Source organism: Podarcis raffonei, chromosome 14, assembly GCF_027172205.1.
Source record: "Podarcis raffonei isolate rPodRaf1 chromosome 14, rPodRaf1.pri, whole genome shotgun sequence".
NCBI lineage: Eukaryota > Metazoa > Chordata > Lepidosauria > Squamata > Lacertidae > Podarcis > Podarcis raffonei.
This window is the reverse complement of record NC_070615.1, coordinates 23,617,838-23,638,163: the sequence shown is the minus strand read 5'-3', so window position 1 is coordinate 23,638,163 and position 20,326 is coordinate 23,617,838. Positions and strand designations below refer to the sequence as shown.

The 20,326-nt window shown below is 43.9% G+C and overlaps 1 protein-coding gene across 2 annotated transcripts in view; it reads left to right on the top strand.

Moving 5' to 3' along the window:
* MCTP2 (multiple C2 and transmembrane domain containing 2) overlaps nucleotides 1–20,326 on the top strand; it is a 117,279-nt gene that overhangs the window by 29,384 nt on the left and 67,569 nt on the right. For both annotated transcript variants that reach the window (XM_053364695.1, XM_053364694.1), the window contains 4 exons: nucleotides 8,116–8,258; nucleotides 10,818–10,894; nucleotides 12,392–12,503; nucleotides 13,920–13,955. In XM_053364695.1, coding sequence (XP_053220670.1) covers nucleotides 8,116–8,258; nucleotides 10,818–10,894; nucleotides 12,392–12,503; nucleotides 13,920–13,955 — 368 coding nt within the window. The remainder of the gene's footprint in view (nucleotides 1–8,115; nucleotides 8,259–10,817; nucleotides 10,895–12,391; nucleotides 12,504–13,919; nucleotides 13,956–20,326) is intronic.

The following is a 20,326-nucleotide window of genomic DNA, read 5'->3' as shown; positions in this document are numbered from 1 at the left end:
TGCCGCCAGAAAAGGGATAAAGGGTCTGGCTGTGAGCAGTAGAGTGCCGCCAGAAAAGGAACAAGGGAACTGGCCGTGGCAATAAGGTGCCGCCCCGCCAGACAGGGACGGGAAAAGGGAAAAGGGGAAACAGAGGTGGCAGTAGAGTGCCGCCAGTAAGGTTGGGGAAAGGGGAAACAGAGGGAAAATTATTTTGGTGTGTTTTGTGTGTTGCATGTTGGAATTATTTTGGTGTGTTTTGTGTGTTGCATGTTGGAATTATATTGGGGTGTGTTTTGTGTGTTGCATGTCAGATACTCCAGTGGCTGAATTGTCAAGTGTGGGCCGGGGCTTAGCGTCCCCTTGGCCGAGCGATTGCAGGGCTGTGCATTTCTTGGCAACGCGAGTTCGCCAAGTCACAGTCTGTAGTGTGTGAAGTGTGAAAGGATCTTAAGCCCGGTTAGGAGCGGAGTATCTGAAAAAATGGGGTCTGGGGCAAGCCAACGTAGTCCTCTGAAATGCTTTTTAACCAACTGGAAAGCAGCTACGAAGCATGATGATGGGGTTCAAATTGAGAAGAGAGAGGATGAGGACATTATGTGAGGTTGATTGGCCCACCCAAGGAACTAATTGGCCCTTGGAGGGCAGATTTAATTTGCAACTAATCAACCCACTATATCAAAATATCTTGAACGTCCACCCAGACCAGATCCCTTATATTTCTACCTGGAAAATCAATGTAGAAAAGAATCCACCGTGGCTGAAAGCCTGCCGAGGCGACGCCCCACAAAATACAATTTGTGCAGTCCAACCGGCAGGGAAGTCAGAAAAGCCCCCGGTGATATCAGAGCCGGAAGGAGAAGAAGGAGAAGAGGGGGAAGTCATTAAACCGCCGCCACCCTATGCTCCACCAACTGCCCCTCTAGCGAATCCCCCAGGCCCAGGGCCCCAGGACCAGGGAGGAGCCGGCCCTCAGCCTGAACCCTCCAAGGTTGATGAATTAGAGAGCGAAGAGGAAGAGAATGATGAGGAGTTTATGAAGGGACTAATTGAGTTAGCAAAGAAAGGAAAAAAGGTGGACACATTGAGATTGCAACAGTATGTACAACCCTATGCGAAAGACGTGGATGTTAGTTCCCATTTGTTGGCAGCAGCAGGATGTTCCCCAACACAAGGGAAGAAATGGCAGAAGAAATGGATAGAAGCAGCAACCAGGGCGTCCCTCTATAAGTCCCATAAGGCACAGAAAAAGGGTGGGACTGCAATGATGCCTCTACGCAGAGTGTATGACCCACCAGGCCCCCCCCCCCCAGGACAGGGTGGGGAAGCACCACCACGCACTTATACAGTCCAACATGTGCCTTTTTCAAGTGCTGATGTGTGCAATTGGAGAAATCAGAACCCTACCTTTGAGGAGAACCCAGATGATATTGCCAACGCCCCATTATAAAGGCTGCCTTTGTAGCTCAGGCAGCGTCCGATATTCGCCAAAAGAAAAAAATCCAGAAGCATAAGAGGTTCATCGGCCATGGGCTGGAATAGATGTTGGAAATAGCTCAAACCACTTACAATTAGAGAGATGAGGAGGCCCAGAGAAAAAAGGAGAAGTATCAAACAAGGAAGTTGATGGCATTACAGGCTACCACACCCACCCCTCAGGAAAGAGGAAGTGCCCGGGGAGGAGGGCGAAGCCGTCTGGGGAGGAATCAGTGCGCCATCTGCCGACAGGAAGGGCACTGGAAGAGAGAATGCCCTATTCTATTATTAGGAAGAGATTTGTTGGTAAAGTTGCAAGCCCAAATTATTTTTAAGCCATCGGGAGAAGCTACATTGTCCACTATGTCACTTGGGGAACTGGTTGTGGAGGCACCCCTGAGAGAGTACTGGCGCCTCATGATGGTAAAAGAAGAGGAGGGACCCATCCCCGCCAGTATTCTGGAACAAGTGAACCCCCCAGGAATGGCAAAGAATATCCCACCAATAATTGTGAAGCCCAAGCCATTTGTCAATCCTGTTGCAGTAAATAAGTATCCCATCCCACGAAGGGCGACTGAAGAAGTGTAGGTGCATCTAGAGCGACTGCTCCAACATAGGATCTTGAGGCAATGCCAATCACAGTGGAACACCCTTTTGTTACCAGTGAAGAAAGGAAGCAGGCTATTATCCTGATACCAGAACCAAAGAACTCCGTGGCTTTCTGGGGTCTGCAGGATTTTGTAGGATATGGATATTTAATTACAGCATCATTGCCAAGCCTCTACATGAGTCAACCAGAGGAACTGAGAGAGACCCCTTTGTTTGAGGCACAGAACAACAGCAAGCCTTCGTGGATTTGAAGAGGGCACTACAGCAAGCCCCAGCGCTTGGCATCCCAAACCCTGAGAAACCCTTTACTCTATTCGTGGATGAGGACCAAGGGACGGCGAAAGGGGTTTTGTGCCAAAATTGGGAAGCTGGCAACAGCCAGTGGCATACCTATCTGAGCGCCTGACGCCTACAGAACAAGGCTTACCGCCGTGCATGAGAGCAGTTGTGGCAGTAGCCACCCTACTGAACAAAGCAGACAAATTTATTTTTGGCCAAGACACTGTTTGTGTGACCCCGCATGCAGTCCCAGCTCTGCTTGACATGAAGGGTACCTATTTCCTCTCCCAAGCAAAGATGATGAAGAATATTTTAGCAGGCCTGACCTCAAGGATGAAGCAAACCCCCACTGGCCTTCATGGTTTGTGGATGGAAGCAGCTTTGTTAAGGCTGGACAACGAAAAGCAGGCTATGCAGTGGTAGCCTTCGAAGACCAAGTGATCGAAGTGCAGCCACTCCCGCCTGGAACGTCGGCCCGGCTGGCATAAATAACAGCGCTCACCAGAGCCCTGACCCTAGCAAAGGGACAGAAGATAAACATTTATATTGATTCTAAGTATGCCTTTCTGACTTTACATGCCCATGGAGCCTTATGGAAGGAAAGAGGTTTGCTTACCTCCAGAGGTAACCAGGTGCCTGCTTAGGGAGATCATTCCCCGCTATGGACTACCTAGGTTAATAGAATCTGACAATGGACCAGCCTTTGTCCACTCAGTTTTGCAATAACCCCCCATGCTAGTCAAAATGTGCAGTTTGATAATTATGTGCAGTAACTCTCCCGAGATTTTGTCTCTTTCTTAACAGGTGGACCCAGGCCCACTGCTGTTACCTCACCCCTTGGGTCCACCACACTTAAGTGAAGAAGGCTATTTTAGATTGGACAGTTACACCAAATCCTGATGATCCTCTGAAGCTAACCATCTCCAGAAGAGCGCCAGACGGCTGGACAAGTGGATGGGAGGGACGCCCGCGGGCAGCGTCCCCAACGTAGAGACTTTTTTTCCCCAGCAAAATTTAAGGCACCGCCAGGACTTTTGATATTGGGGCCAGAACTCTTTGATATAGTCACTCTGTGTGTCAGGCCTCTGCAAGGGTGGATATATATTCCTGTGGGTATATGTTAATATATGTAGAGGGAGAAGCCCCTTTCGGATACAGTGTGTTGGGAGGAAATCATGAGAGTATTAAGCATCCACAAGGACAGGTGGGAAAATTGGTTAAGATAATAGGCTCCTCCTTAGAGAGGTGGGACACAACCTCCCAAGAAGCAAGGCAGCTGATAGAGCACGAGTATCAGTGGGCCCTTCAGCAATAAAATAGATATGTCCCAGATAATAATGTCAGCATTTCAGCCACCATTGATCACATGGAAACAATGATAGCCAGGAACCCGCTGAAAACTACAGGAGGTGATCTATGGGGTTGGTTATATTTCTGGCTGCCTCATGGCAGTTGGCTCAGGCATATTGTGGTATTATTAGCAGGGCCGCTATTAATCCTTTTGCTTCTTTGCCTCTGTATACCCTGCTTGGTGCAATGCTTACAAGGTGTGATGCAAAAAAATAAAATATCATGGCCCTTATTGTTCTCCCCCAGGATTATAAACCCAAGAGACCAGGACGAACCTAGGAGATAGGTTGTCCAAAAGAAGAGGAGGGAATTGAAAGGGTTAATCTCAATACTATCTGCACCTAAGCTAACTTCTGCAGTTGTGGTTAAGCAGCTAACAAAACCGCAATTGCTTTAGCTTTGCAAGCTGGGAGCTACTTCCTCTCTGCAATTACTTGAGCTCTGCAAACCAGGAACTACTCTCTGCACATGCTCTTTGCTGCAGTAACGCAAGAGAGGAACACACAAACAAGGGAAGGAGGGGGGCTTAGCTAGCCGAGTAGCCATATACCATATAAGGAAATAAGCTTAACCTTGCCAGCTGATTGGAGAATTTGAAGAGGTGGGAAGAGATGGGCAGACTCTTAGGTATAAAGATGCTTGTTTATTTGTATCTATGGGCCAGTCTTTTGGGAACGATCCCACTGGCCACCTCTGTGCACAGATTTCAATAAAACTTTTTTTCTCCAAAGAAGAATCTTTCCTGGTGCTTTTTGCTCTCTCTCTTCGGCCCTGGGGACGCAGGCAAACGATTCCCTGGCAAGGATAAGGCTTCAGCCTTCATTACAAATGCGGAAATGGGTATTATATGCTGTATGTAACAGTTTCAGGTATAGTATATATGGTTGTACCTTGGATCTCGAACACCTTGGCTCCCAAACAAATTGGCTCCTGAACAATAGAAACCCAGAAGTGAGTGTTCCGGTTTTCAAATGGTTTTCAAAATCCTGCAGCTAATCAGAAGCCGTGCTTTGGTTTCCGAACGTTTTGGAAGTCGAAGGGACTTCTGGAACAGATTCCATTTGACTTCCAAGATACAACTGTATATTTGTGGCTGGGGAAACCCAGGCAGATGGGCAGGGTATAAATAAATTATTGTTGTTGTTATTGTTGTTGTTGTTACTATTAAAAACAGATGTTCTTTAGCCACTAAGCATAGAGGGGAGGTTAACATATATTTATTTAAAAATTGAAGTTCTTGGACTACTGTGTAGGATCTCGGCACAGACTGGAAACATAGCTGTGCCGGCAGCACGCAGGTTAGAGAAAAGATCATTTCAGAGCTCAGCAGGGAAGGCCAAATGGACATATTTTGAAATGGGGAGTCGCTTGGTTACCGGTTCGGATCTCGGCAGCCGACTCTCTGCTTACGGAAATGCCTCTCAGGCCCGTTATTTGCAAAGCTGCTGATTATCGGGGTTAAAGCCCATCTGTTGGCTGACGCGGACGGCCCATCACTTGTTCATCCTTGGCGTCGCCATCTCAAGCGACGGAGGCTCCTTCCTCCTTTCGCCTGTTCTCCTTTCTCACCCCTCCTCCTGGCTGGCTTGCCTAGTAGAGACGTTACTTTATTGACAGTGAGACAATTATTTCTTCTTCTTCTTCTTCTTCTTCTTCTTCTTCTTCTTCTTCTTCTTCTTCTTCTTCTTTTCTGGGGTGGGCGCTGAGAGAGAGGCCCCCCTCGCTTGCTGCGTTCGTTGCTTTTCTCTCGCCTCTCCTCTTCTCCCCCCCCCAGCGCCTCTCAATTATTTCCCTCCTCACAATTAACGTTCTCCTAACTTGACACTCCTACCCCCCACCCCCCGTTTTGGTGCTGTCAAACGCCGTCCCCCCTTTTTCTCCCTATTAATTCCAGACATTAATATTTTCTTTCACGCAAGTGCTGCCGTTCACCCGTGAAACAGTTTGAACATTATGTAGCTGTCAAGATACCTAGGGATTACCCGGCGTGCTTTGCCTCCGTAAGTGACACCGCCGAGGCCCTGCTTCTGAGATGTTTATTTTGAGAGTAAGCTGACAAGCATGAAGTCCTGATCCCAGGGAGGCAATCTCATTTAATTAAAAGGCTCTTTCATTATAGTTCGCCTCCCGCCGCCCACCCCCCTCAACCGCCCGCCAACCCGTCCGTCCCCCCCAATGCACGCTTAAAAAAAAGAAAACTAACAGAAACAACAAAAACCCTTCGTTTTGCACGAACGGCATTGTTTTACAGTAAGGGAAGGCGGGGTAGCAGCCGTGGGGATGTTCCGGCAACCGTAAAACTTCCAACGTTGATGTGAGAAAGGCAGAATATCCCCACAGAGAATGTTTTCATCCCCTTCTCGAAGAGGAGAGGTTATTTGGGGATTGAATATTGCATTAGCTGAAAAAACATATTGTCTCTGTTCATTTCCTTTCTTCTTTTTAAAAAGTGCTTTGTTGTGCGGTTCTTGTTCCATTTAAGAAACAGATAAGTGAATGCGTTTGGACCAACCTGCCTTCAATCTCCTTATTCATGTTTTCATTCTACCAGTTGCTTCCCTGGCCTCCTCCAGATATAGCCTTTTTAATGTAGTTAATAGTTGAGGGACTTCTTCTTCTTTAATTATTATTAATATGCTGGCAGCCTCTGCTTATCAGGGAGATAAAGGCCGGCTCTTCTCTTGAGCCTTCTTGTCTCCCCTTCCTTTATTTTATTTTTAAGAAAGGAGAGAAGGGACCGGAATATTTAAGAGAAATTAACAATAGAACGTAAGGCAAATCACCTCTGTTCATCTCATTTCTAAGCGTTGAAACATCCTCTGGAAGGTTATTGGAAATGCTTAACGCTCAGCGGTATTATCTGTGGAGCTTTGCCCTTCCTTCTGTGAATGTGCAATGATAGTAGTTTCTCTTCCCTTGCATTAAATAAAGGGATATCCAGTTCTAAGTTGGCTGATCCACAGGAGCCTATGGGTGCATTCCCACCACATATTTAAAGCACTATGATGATGCTTTGGTTTTCCCCCAAAGAATTCTGGGAGCTGTAGTTTGTTAAGGGTGCTTAGTGTTGTTAGGAGGCCCCTATTCCCCTCACTGAGCTGCAATTCCCAGGGCTGCTTATCTTGAGAGGGAACTCTGGGAATTGTAGCTCTGTAAGGGGAATAGGGGTCTCCTAACAACTGTTAGCACCCTTAACTACAGCTCCCAGAATTCCTTAGGAGGAGCCATGACTGTTTAAAGTGGAATCATAGTGCTTTAAATATATGACGTGAATAGAACATGGCATCTCTCTGTCTCTCTCTTTCTCTGACTGAGGTGGGAATGGACAGGGCAGAAATGTGTGAAAACATACAACGACTGGAAGCAAAGCAGTATGTCCCCCCAAAACTGTTGCAGGCACCGGCAATATTGAGAGCAGAACTGCCTTGTCCCATATTCAGCCACTCAACTGCTTCGATCTGAGGAGGTGGCACACAATACTCATTCCGCACTTGCAAGAAATCAATCCATTTATAAACTTGGAAACCAATCAGAGGTTTTCTTACAGTCAAGTGGCACATAAATTTTGTTAAATAAACAGTGCTGAAAGTGGTCGTGCGTTATGTATTAATTATTCCTTACAATATATTTATATATCTTGATTGTAAAAGCAAAACAAACCTCAACGTGTTTCGTGGAAAGAATAAAACAATGAAATTTTCAGCAAAAAAAAGCCCAGTTAAAAACAAGATTTCAAAACCTCAAAAAATAATAAAAACCAGCAATAAGCTGAAAGCCAGATCAAAACACATTGTCAGCATTCTAGATTTCTGGGTAAGGTAAAGGTAAAGGGACCCCTGGCCATTAGGTCCAGTGACACACGACTCTGGGGTTGTGGCGCTCATTTAGCTTTACTGGCCGAGGGAGCCGGTGTTTGTCCGCACACAGCTTCTGGGTCATGTGGCCAGTATGACAAAGCCACTTCTGGCGAACCAGAGCAGCGCACGGAAATGCCGTTTACCTTCCTGCCAGAGCGTAACCTATTTATCTACTTGTAGTTTGACGTGCTTTTGAATTGCTAGGTTGGCAGGAACAGGGGAAAAGTTTTTAGCAGGTGCTAAAAAGAAAACAGCAAAGGAGTTTGCCTGATGCCAATCGGCAGGGAGTTCCGAAGTGTGGGTGGCGCCACATTAAAAGTTTGATTTCTTACAAATGCGGAACGAGTAACAACACCAGTTCCATCTCTAACAGCACTGATACCATCACAATCACAAATCACCACGAATGTACGATAAAAAGGACATCTGGAGAGGTCCCTTAATTAACTTAATCCTCTTCTCATTGTAGAGTGCCAAGATACACCGTTTGGGAATTATTGGTTTAACCTGATAGCTGGGATAATGTTTTCTAGATCAACTGAATTTTCGTTCTTTCCTTGTTCAGGTACGAGTGACCCTTATGTGAAGTTTCAGCTGAATGGGAAAACGCTTTTCAAAAGCAAAGTCATCTATAAGAACCTGAACCCTGTTTGGAATGAAACTGTCATAATTCCAATACAGGCCCTTGACCAGAGACTCTGCGTGAAGGTAAGCGGCCGCTGAATTTTGTTTAAAATGGCCTGGGGAAGGCTGGCTTTTGACCACATTAAGCTAGAACCTCAGGTATGACAACCCTATCGGGATGCTGATAACTTTTCTTTGATGATCCATGCTCTGGCAACCATCCTCTCTGGATTGCTGCGGTGCACTGTATATGAGGTTGTCTTTGAATGTCCCTGTTATCATCAGAGAAATGTTGGAGGGTATGGGAAGGTAGTCTAGGAGCTTCACTTGGGCCCCAAGTGTTTAAAGCAGTGTTATACCACTATGAACAGTCATGGCACCTGCCCCCCAAAATCCTGGGATCTGTGGCTTGTGAAGGGTGCTGCTGAGAGTCATTTGGTGATCTCCAAATCCCCTTACAGAGCTACAGTTCTCAAAGTGGCTTGACATCTCAGCCCCCATCTCAGAGAAGAGTCTGGTTATAGCTATGCTAGATTTTAGTGTGCATTTGAGATTCTCGTTTTAAATGGTCTTATTTATCATTTGTTCATCGCTCCGCAGACACATGTTACGGGTGGCTCGTAGATAAAATAAATACACAAATGAAACCTCTCACACCTGAGGAATTATCTTTGAGATGTGCTGTCTACAAGCAGATGGCATCTTGAAAATGCAGAACAGATGATGTTCTCGACTGACGTTGATTCAATTTGAGAATGGCCCTGGAACTTTGCAATTCCACTCTGTGTTTTTTCTCTGGGTTAACATATTTGTAGACAGAATGAGTTTCTACTCAGAGTGCCCATAGACTAATCTATTGTAGCCCTTCACCCATAAGTAGAGTTTACTACATAGCAACCCCCAGACCATTTCCTGTATATCTAGATAGGTTCTAATTCTCAGCATAGTTCTTTTCCTGATGGAAAGAAAGCAAGACCAGATCAGCATTTTCTCAGGAGTGTCACTCTTAATAGGAAGGAGCTAGATTTTTATAGTATTTCAAAAGCCTGCCTAACTACCAGTGGTGATGGGAGGAACCCCCCCCCCCAAATCTGTACATAATAGGCAAGGTTTGTATTCTTCTGTCAGCAATTTCATGTTTTTCATGCAGAGAAGGCTTTGGGTTCATTCCATGAGTTGAATAGGATCCAAAATGCAAAAGTCTGATTGGTCCTAGAACAATAGGATCCAGAATGCAGCAGTCTGATTGGTCCGCAGGAGCCACCCAATCCAACTCCAGATGGAAGTGAATCCACAACCTGATTGGCCTACAGGAGAATCCCAGAATTAGCCAATCACGTGGGGCCCATTGTGTAAATAATGTATATAAAGCAGACATTTCAGGGGAACTTCCATTCCTCACTACTATGAGCTGAATAAAGAGCATGAAATCCACTCTCGACTCCAAGTGTATTTCAAAGGCATTTCAACATTGGGTTAGGAAAGACTTGTTTTTGAAACTCTGGAGAGCCCCTGCCAGTCTGTGAAGATAGTGCTGAGCTAGATGGATCAGAAGCATAGAATCATAGAGTTGGAAGGGCCAACGGTCATCTAGCCTAACCCCCTGCAATGCAGGAATCTCAGCTAAAGGAGCTTGACTTTGGTACAAAGGAGCTTATAGTCCTAACTTTCTGTTGAAAACTGTCTCTTATCCATAGAACAAGCCTTCGTAATAGCAGTTGCAAGCACTGCCTATAGAAAAAACACCTATTTCTGGGCATAATCTCAATGAATACTTTTAACTATCGGTATGTTAGGAACCATCTGTCTGAGGGTGGCAAAGGCAAGCTTTATCCCTTAAAAAACAAACAAAAAACTAGCAACTTTAAAAGTTAACAGCTTGTCAGGTTTTCTTATTTCTTTTGAGTATTTTTTAAAAGAAAAAATGTGTTCATGGTTTTTGTTTGAAACTTCCAAAACTGCATTTAAAATAATAATAATTACAAATTGGTTTTAGGGAAAATTTGAGTTGTTTTGTTGACAAAAGTGAACAAAATATATTGAGGGGTTGTTGTTTTTTTTTTTTTGGGGGGGGGAGAAGTGCTATGAATACACCTGAAAACTTCTCAGTGGCTTTATTTACACTTAACATGAAACCATGGTTTGCTCAACAAACATCGAGCCATCTCTCAGATGAGCAAACACAGGCCAATTTGCTTCTCCAAAGCTGGGTTTGTTTTCCAGTTGTCTTGCCTATAGCCTGTTGAATATCTGAACTGGGATAGCCAAACAAAGCATGACTGAACAGAATAGTTGGGCTCAAACCAATGCCAAAGTAGAGTTTAAAGCAAGCCAAGGTTTGTAAACCAACAACAAACCCTGGCTTTGCATCATTTCAAGATAACAAGCCAGGTTAGTCTGCTTGTCTCGGTTCAGGCATTCAAACAAGCCACATGCTATCTAAACAAACCACAGCTTGGTGTTTTGAACCAGGCCAATAAACAACAATAAAAAATGCAATCAACAGTTGCTTTTCACGTGAATTGTAGAGCCTGACGTAGACCTAAATGAGAACAAATAGCTCTTTTATCTGAAACGCAGAAATTGTTTCCAGGTGTCCAGATACATATCTTTTTCCACTTCTCCTGTTTCCATATGCATCAGGTGTATGATCGAGATTTAACCTCTTCAGACTTCATGGGTTCAGCGGTTGTCATGCTGGGTGAACTGGAACTGAACAGGTATACTTAGAACTTATTAAACATTAATTTGATTTACTTAGGGATGCTGGTTATCCATTCTGTGAGACCTGAAATGCTAAAACTTACAGAATTCTAATTTAGCTTGCTGAATCTTTCTTTCTTTCTTTTTCTTTTAAAATTAAACCATGAGGAATGCATAAACTCTTCAAATTTACAGCTTGCATTTGAATTTTAAGGCGATATTATTTAGAAATTGATATTATGTTTCCTCTAAGAGTCTTAAATGAAGAATTAGGAAATTGGGAAAAATAATAATGACCCTCCCAAACAAAAAAACAAAAACAAATTAGGACAATGATAAGCATTTAGTTCCCTAAATTCATATACAGTGGAACTTTGGTTCTCAAACGCCTTGATACTCAAATGTTTCGGCTCCTGAATGTTCTGGTTTCTGAACATTTTTCGGAAGCCGAACATCCGATGCAGTTGTTGGCTATTGTTTCCAGGGCGCCTGCACAAATTGAAAGCCTTGGTTTTCAAACGTTTAGGAAGTCAAACCATTCGGAAGTTCGAGAACCAAGGTACCACTGTATATTTACAGCAATATACTTATTTCAATACCCTGTATAGGTCTGTACAAATTCTTTTTACTTGTGTCAATACCCTTTCTCAAATTTATGAAAGAAATATTGCAAGCAAATTCAAATTAGAATTTTGTTAATAATGTTTGTCTCTAAATTCATATAAGCTCTATGGTACACAAAGTGTGGGTGCAACTCTAAGTCACTGTGATTCCACCCCCATCATTCAGCCTGGTCTCTGAGGTCCAGCTCTGAGGGCCTTCTGGCAGTTCCCTTACTGCGAGAAGTGAGGTTACTGGGAACCATGCAGAGGGCCTTCTCAGTAGTGGTCCTGTGGAAGGCCCTCCCATCAGATGTCAAAGAAATAAACAACTATCTGACTTTTAGAAGACATCTGAAGGCAGCCTTGTTTAGGGAAGTTTTTAATGTCTGATGTTTTATCGCATTGTTGTTGTTATTATGATGATGATGATGATGATGATGATGTTGGGAGCCGCTCAGAGTGGCTGGGGAAACTCAGCCTGATGGGCGGGGTATAAATAAATTATTATTATTATTATTATTTATTACCTTGGCCTCAAAACTTTGTCCATTCTTCTTTCTATTTCCTTTGGTCTCTCATGCAGACACCTGCCTTTTTCTTTATAATGACTGCTCTAGAAGAGGGCTGGCAAAACAGTTGTCCTCCAAATGTTGTTGGACTCCAATTCCCATCAGCCTCAGGCAGCATAGCTAATGGTCAGGATTAATGGGAGATGTAGTCTAGCAAGACCTGGAAAGCCAAAACTGCCCCACCTCTGCTCATTTAAATAATATGTAAATCGTGCACATTAATAGTAACAGGCTATGGAGAACCAAAATATCATCTTAGTGGCACCATCTAATAGTTGATGGCTGTCTGCTGTGATCTTAAAGGCAGTCTTTGGCTAAATAAACTCTTCTTTCCCGCTTTTAGGACTAGTGAGTTGACCCTAAAACTGGAAGATCCAAACAGCTTAGAGGATGACATGGGTGTGATATTGTTGGACGTGAGGCTTGCTGTGAAACAAGGAGATGTTAAAAGAAATGTAAGTGGTTCAAGAGATGGCTCTCTTATACTTCTCCAGGAAAAATAACTGGCATTAGGACAGGTGGGAAGATGGTCAAGTGTCCCTGGCAGGGCATAGAGGGAGGCAGGTAGGACAGGTGCACTGCATTCAGTGCAGTGCCAGAGTGCAGTGGCAGAGCACATGATTTGTATGCAAATGATGGTTCCAGACACAATCCCTGACTGCTTCTTTGGAAACGGCAACTTAACTACCTGCTTCTCCCTTTACTCCTTGCCATAGCACCCCCCACCCCCCTAGAGCTCAACAAAGCCACCCCTCCCTCTCTTGTTGTTGTTGTTTAGTCGTTTAGTCATGTCCGACTCTTCGTGACCCCATGGACCAGAGCATGCCAGGCACTCCTGTCTTCCACTGCCTCCCGCAGTTTGGTCAAACTCATGCTGGTAGCTTCAAGAACACTGTCCAACCATCTCGTCCTCTATCGTCCCCTTCTCTTTGTGCCCGCCATCTTTCCCAACATCAGGGTCTTTTCCAGGGAGTCTTCTCTTCTCATGAGGTGGCCAAAGTATTGGAGTCTCAGCTTCAGGATCTGTCCTTCCAGTGGGCACTCAGGGCTGATTTCCTTAAGAATGGAGAGGTTTGATCTTCTTGCAGTCCAGGGGACTCTCAAGAGTCTCCTCCAGCTCCATAATTCAAAAGCAATCAGCCTTCTTTATGGTCCACCTCTCACTTCCTCCCTCTCTTAGACCATGCCAAACCTCCACAGCTCACCTGGGCTGCTTGCCTGAGCTGCCCACCCAACTGCCCATCCCGCAATGGCTCAGCGGTTCTGAGAGTCCAGTTTTCAATGCCACATGTCTGTGGCCAAGCAGACTGCAGCATGATGGCATCATTACATTTTCATTGTATGTAATAATACAACATAGTAGCTTTAAAAATTGTATTGCTTTTAGTATGTCTATTTAGGTCTCCTTTGAGACATTTAGTTGAAAAAGAGGTTACAAACATTTAAAAAGTTCTATCTATGCAGGGCCTTTCTGATAGCATTTGTAGAACTTAAGAATCTGCAGGAGATACAGTGGTACCACTGGTTACGAACTTAATTCGTTCTGGAGGTCCGTTCTTAGGCTGAAACCGTTCTTATCCTGAGGCGCACTTTTGCTAATGGGGTCTGCCGCTGTGTGCGCGCCTGTGACGCGCGATTTCCGTTCGCATCCTGGGGCAAAGTTTGCAACCAGAAGCAGCTATGTACTTCTGGGTTAGTGGAGCTCGTAACCTGAAGCGTTCATAACCAGAAGTGTTCATAACCAGAGGTACCACTGTATGAGCTCTTCTCAAAGGCTAGGCTTAGTTGCTAACTATCTCCACCTTTTTGTCCCTTTCTGCTTCCCTCCTCCTCTGCCCCATGGATGCTCTGTTTGGGGACGTGACAAATAGAGATGGACGAACCGAAGAAAGCGTTCTACCCCCAAGGTAAGTTGCCTGCCAACTGCCCTCAATGTGCATCTGGAACTCTTGCAGTCTTGTTCTCCTGTCTTCTTCCCAAAGTTACTGATTTGGGTAACATTAGCGCAATGGTGGAACAAGTGGAGAGGTGGATGAGTGGAAAGCATGTGTTCCTCTTTTCTCCATTATTAACAAAATTTTGCCATTTATTTATTCCTCAGAATCCAGGTGATATTCTTCCCCAAGTGTTTCCCCATTCTTTCCCATTTTTTTAATTTATGATTTTCAGTTATATACATTTCAATAGTTTCCCAATCATTTTAACATTTCAAAACTCGACTTCCTTCCCCCTCTTCCTGCAGTTCCTTAAATTTATTTTTTATATTTCCTGCATATTCTAAATTAACTTACTCATTTATTCATGTACTTTAAATATTGACTCTTATAAAATTGCAGGTTATTACAATAATCCTGCCAATGTTCTTATTTGTTTATAGTTAGTTTGTAAATATTCAATAAACCATTTCTATTCATTTATAAAAAGTTTGTTATCTTTATTTCTTATTTTTCCAGTAAGTTTCACCATTTCTGCATAAGTTTTTGTATCTACTCTTCTTCCGTCGGGGCTTCTTCTTTCCATTTTTGGGCAAATAACATTCTTGTCACTGTAGTCGCATACGTGAATAAATTTCTATACCGTTTGGGTAGTTCTGCCCCTATAATTCCCAAAAGAAAAGCTTCTTCTTCTTCTTTTTACAAATCTTATTTTCAACATCTTTTTCAATTCATTATATATCATTTCCCAGTAAGCTTTAACCCTGCTACAAGACCACCACATATGATAAAAAGTACCTTCTTTCTCTTTGCATTTCCAACATTTTTGATTTATATATTTTTGCCTATTTTCTCGGTGTTAGATACCATTGATAAAACACTTTTCTATAGTTTTCTCTTAAACCATAGCATGCTGTGGATTTTATGTCCGTATTCCACAATCATTCCCATGTGTATTGCCCAATGTATCATTGAGGATTTCCGCCACCTTTTCTCAAAGGAGTTCAGGGTTGGCATCTCAACCCTATATTTGATCTCTGCAACAGCCCTATAAGGTAGTGCGCTGCTCTCTTCAACCGCCATTCAGTTTTGCTTTATTTCATTGGCCTTGGAGATCCCTCAAAAAGAATCCAGACTTCTAAGCTCTGGTCTTCACAGTCCATCTAGTTTAAAAAACCCCTCCATCTCTCTCGGTTTTTTTTTTTTTTGGTGGTAACTTTTCATGTGTTATTTCTATATTTCCTTTTTTTAAAAATAAAATAACTGAGACAAAACTTTTGATAGATTGCTTAGTTTGCAAGGTTCTGGCAAAAGTCTCAAGATCTTTCTCCCCCTCCCGCCATCGCACACAAATGAAATTTAACAGTTTCCAAAGAGGGTGAACCAAGTGTGTGTAGCAGAGGCAAAATTATTATTTTGCAAAAGGAAACAAGAGGAGAGAAAGCAGCAGAGGGGAACTCCAAACCTTTTGCCTTTTTCTGTTGCTGTCACTAGAGGGTGGAAGAATGTCAGTACTTCATACAGAAGGCAGAGTTTGGGATCTGGAGCGAGCTCTTAAGACAAAACAACAACTCCTGCGACCGTCTGAGAGGCAGTAAAGGATTTCCCAGAAAGACTACCTGGGCAACACTTGACAAAGCCATATTTCCTGGTTTATTGATTTTCTTGCCACACTAAAAAAAACTGGCTTTGTACATCAATAACTTTCTTTAGTTAGGAAATGCCAGCTTGTGGAAACATTACTGGCTCTTTCCCACCCCCATTTTTCTTCTTTTTCATTTTTTTTAATGTGTGTGTGCACGCACATGGTGGAACATAAAGGCTACAAAAGAAAAATTGTGTGCTGGGGGAATTTGGGTATCTCAGGGAGGCACGGGAGGTTATGGAAGTATGGTCAGGAGGAGCCTGATGGGGCAGAAGAAATGAGGATGGACTGGATTAAGAGACCAGAAGGAAATAAAAAAACAAACCCAAGCACTCTAATGGATCCATATACTTGACACTGGTGTATTCCCCCCACCCCCACCCCACGCATCACCTCCACCGCTGCAACACTTCTGACATCTGACAATGTATTAGAAGGAGGAAGAACTCAATATTATTTTCTTCATTTCTGAATGAGACAACATGATAGAAGTATTTAAAATTACGTATGATATGGAGACAGCGGAGATATATATTTTTCTCTCCCTCACTTTATCGTAACACAAGGACTCAGGGATGACCAATGAAGCTGAAAGTTGGAAGATTCAGGACTGGCAAGAGAAAGTACTCATTTACACGGTGCATACTGAAACTAAGGAACTGGCCAGCATCTTTGATGGCTTTAAAAAAGGATTAGACCATGGGTAGGCAAACTAAGGCTGGGAGGCCAGATGTGGCCCAATAGCCTTCTAAATCTGGCCCGCAGAGGGTCCGGAAATCAGCATGTTTTTACATGAGTAGAATGTGTGCTTTTATTTAAAATGCATCTCTGGGTTATTTGTGGGACATAGGAATTCATTCTTTTTTTCTTTCCCCCCCAAAATATAGTCCGGTCCCCCCACAAGGTCTGAGGGACAGTGGACCGGCCCCCTGCTGAAAAAGTTTGCTGACCCCTGGATTAGACAAAATCATGGGGGAATAAGATTATCCTGGCTGGTAGCCATGATGTCTATGTTCTGCTTCCACGATCAGAAGCTGCAATGCTTCTGAATACTAGTTGCTGGAAACCACAGCAAGGCAGGAGTGTTGTTTGACACAGGTCCTGCTCAAGGGTTCCCTGTAAGCATGTGATTGGCCCTTGTGAGAACAGGATGCTCAACTAGATGGGGCCGCTGGCCTCATCCATTAGACTTTTGCATTCTTATTTTATTCCGTGAATCGTTTATTCTGTGAATTAAGTTATTATGTCCCTTTTAAGGACATGCTGTCTCATTTATAGACAATGCTTTCGTTTTTGAAGCTCTCTTGCATGATGCGGCTGAAAGGGGTGTCCTGTAGTGGTTAAAACATCAGGTCTGTAGTTTAGTGGTAGGACATTTGCATGCAGAAGGTCGCAGCTTCAACTCTCAACATCTCCAGGTAGGACAGGGAGTGTGTCCTTGCCTAGAGATCTGTTGCAAATCATGGTAGACAATGCTGAGCTAGATGGACCAAGGATTTGACTTGCTATAAGGCAACTTCCTATGTTCTCATTCTAAACAATATCACAGAAGTGTCATCTAGCCCATGCAATGCAGGATCACAGCTAAAGAACCCCTAGCAGATGGCCACCCAACCTCTGCTGAAACATCTCCAGTTCAGGAGAGTCCACCACCTTCCGAGGGAGTCAGTTTCACTATTGTACAGCTCTTAGTGCCAGAAGGTTCTTCCTCCTGTTTAGTTGGAATCTCCTTTATTGTAATTTGAATCCACTGGTTTGGGTGCTCCCCTCTGGAACAGGAGAAAGCAAGCTTGCTCCATCATCCATGTGACAGCCCTTCAGCTATCGGAAGATAGCTATCATCTCACCTCTCCATATTCTTTTCTCCAGGCTAAACACACCCAACTCTCTGAACTGTTCCTAATCAGACTTGGTTTCCAACGCATTATAATTTGGGTCGGTGTTCTCTGCACCCATTCCAGCTTGTCAATACTGTACCCTTAAACTGTGGTTCCCAGAACTAGACACAGTATTCCAGGTGGGTTCTGACCAAGGTAGACTAGAGCAGTACTATGGCATCCCGCAATCTGGACATTATACTTCTGTTGATACATCCTAGAATAGCACTAGCTTTTTTTTGCTGCTGCATCACACTATTGACACGTTAAGCTTGTGCTTTACTAAGATCCTTTTCACATGTACTGCTATGAAGTCAGGTATCCCCACATCCCATAACTGTGTATCTGCCTAAGTGCAGAACCTTGCATTAGTCCCTACTGAAATTCATTTTGTTAAGGTCGTGCTGAATCCTGATTCAACCTTCTGAGATGTTAGCTACCCCTCCCAGTTTGGTGTCATCTGCAAAGTCTATTAGCATCCCCTCAACTCCGTAATCCAAATCATTTATAAGGATATTGAGCACCTCCAGGCCTAGAGCAGAACTCCATGACACCCCACTTGTCATTTTTTTTGAGGCATGACAAGGAACTATTAGTGGGCACTCTTTGAGTTGGGTCAATCAACCAGCTACAAATGCACTTAGCAGTAACATTGTCCAGCCCACATTTTACCAGCTTTACTGCAAGAAAATCATGGGGGACTTTTTCAAAAAGCCATACTAAAATCTGGATACATTACATCCACAGCATTCCCCTGATCCACAAGGCATAGGTGTTGTTCACCACTGTTCCTGCTGCCTTGCTGTGCATGTCTCTTGATCCTATATATGTGGAAACACAGCACTCTGGGCCTCAACCTTAAACTCTCCTGCTCAGTGCTCCTACAAACATCCTTGTTTACTAGCCCTGTTAGCAAACTTTTGTTGTGAGCGCCTATAGACTTGAGAGCAGCTATGTAGAACTGGTGGCTGCTGACTTCTTGGGAATTATAGTTCTGTGAAGAGTAAGCTAAAGTTCCCAGAATACTTAGGAGACAAAATGTCATTTAAATATGCTTTAGATTCATGTTCTGTACACAGCCTAAATGCAAGTATGCACAAATATGACTTTATATGTTGTGTGAGTGTGTTCAGGAGGGAGAGCGAGTTGAAAATGAAATTGCACTCGAAAAACTCCAGTGTTCCTCCAATATGATCTCCAAATCAGAGGTCATTTTTTTTTATTTTTTAAATGAAACCCCTTCTTCCCTCTTTCCCCTCACACCCCCTGTTCTCTGAGTCTGGATTTCACTGACAAGGAAATTACTTCAAGAAATGACCCAACGTGTGTGTGTGTTGTTTTGCCTCTCTGGGAGTGAGTTTCAGCTATCCTCTCCCATCCTAAGAAAAGAATAAAGAGAAAGGGGAAGAGAAAAAGGTGAGGGGAAAACAGGCTAGGTTTGGAGGGGGGGGGCTCACTTTGGATTTTAAACACAGTGAGCTTCGCACATCAAACAGGGCTGTGCTTTGCGCTAAAATGTTCAAAGTACGGTGGAGAGAGATAAAGGGCTTTGATGGGATGTGGATATTTCCCAGGGACATTGCAAGCAATAATCCAGATGTTCTGCTGTAACGCAACGAGTGTCCACGGATAGAGCAGGAGGTCCCAGCCAAGTGCAGCCTGCTGGAGGGCCTTGGCCTCTCCTCTCTCATGCTGTTCTGCCATATGGAAGCAATCTCCCAGCCCCTTTTAATGGCCAGCCTCGGATTCCGTTTTCGCAGGCCTCACAGAACCTAAGTGGGCCTGTTTTTATGGACAAGTTAGAAAGAAGCCTTTCCAAGACAAACATCCAATTGTGAGGGGGGAGCGGGGAAGAGCGGAATTAGGACATACCAAGCCGCAAAATTATTTTAGAGCATATTTCACGGAAGCGGGGCTGTTTTTCTTTGGCAATTGGCAGATTGTAGGCTTGCCCTTTGATCCTTTGGGGACATTTCCCCCATTTCCTTTTAACAAGGGGGAGTAGAAGGGTGGGGGGGGAGGCTAGAGCAAAAGAAAACGGGATTTCAAATAGTTTGCTGCTTTTAGGGAGAAAACGATCAGTGGGGACTTTGAAGTATGTCCATGGGAACGGGCAGGCTTTTGGTTTTTTTGTCCTGTGAGACAAAACCTTAAAAAGAAAAAGGAAAAAACCCTCTGCAGCTGGATTTATGAAATCTCTCTCTCTCTCTTGTTAAAAAAGTGGGAGTTCTTAGCTTGGTACAAGGAAAGTCAAGATGTGTATTTCCAGTGGAATGTCGTGATTGTACAGAAATAAATGGATCTGTGTGTGGGATTGCAGAAGGCATGGATGCTTAGTTTACAAGAAAAAATTCAGCACGCTATGTGCTTGTGTCTGGGAGAGAGAGTGCACACACAATTCTCCTGATTAAGACATTTTGATAAAGGTTTGTCAAGCAACAATTGTTTAAAAAGGCCAGTCTCTTTTCTGAGCTTTTCCGCAGGTATCGTTTTATCTAGAGGTGGTCCACACATGCATAAACATTGCTTGATTTGTTCTATGCTTGATGACTGGGCAAGTTAATGTGGAAATTTTCTGAGGCATTGCATTTGAGCCAATTAGAGAAGTTCTGTCTCTGATGGGAGCTGTTAGTGAGCCATCACAGATATGCAGGTCACCATGTGATGTTACCTGCAGTCATCAAGGGGTGGCTGTGTGTGAGAATGGGAGAGAGAGAGAAAGAGATTTTCTGTAATGGCTCTGAACATCATCTTGACACCCTGGTCTATGCCCCTGGACCATGGCTGGCAGCAGTCAGGGCTAGAACATTCTATTTGGTGGT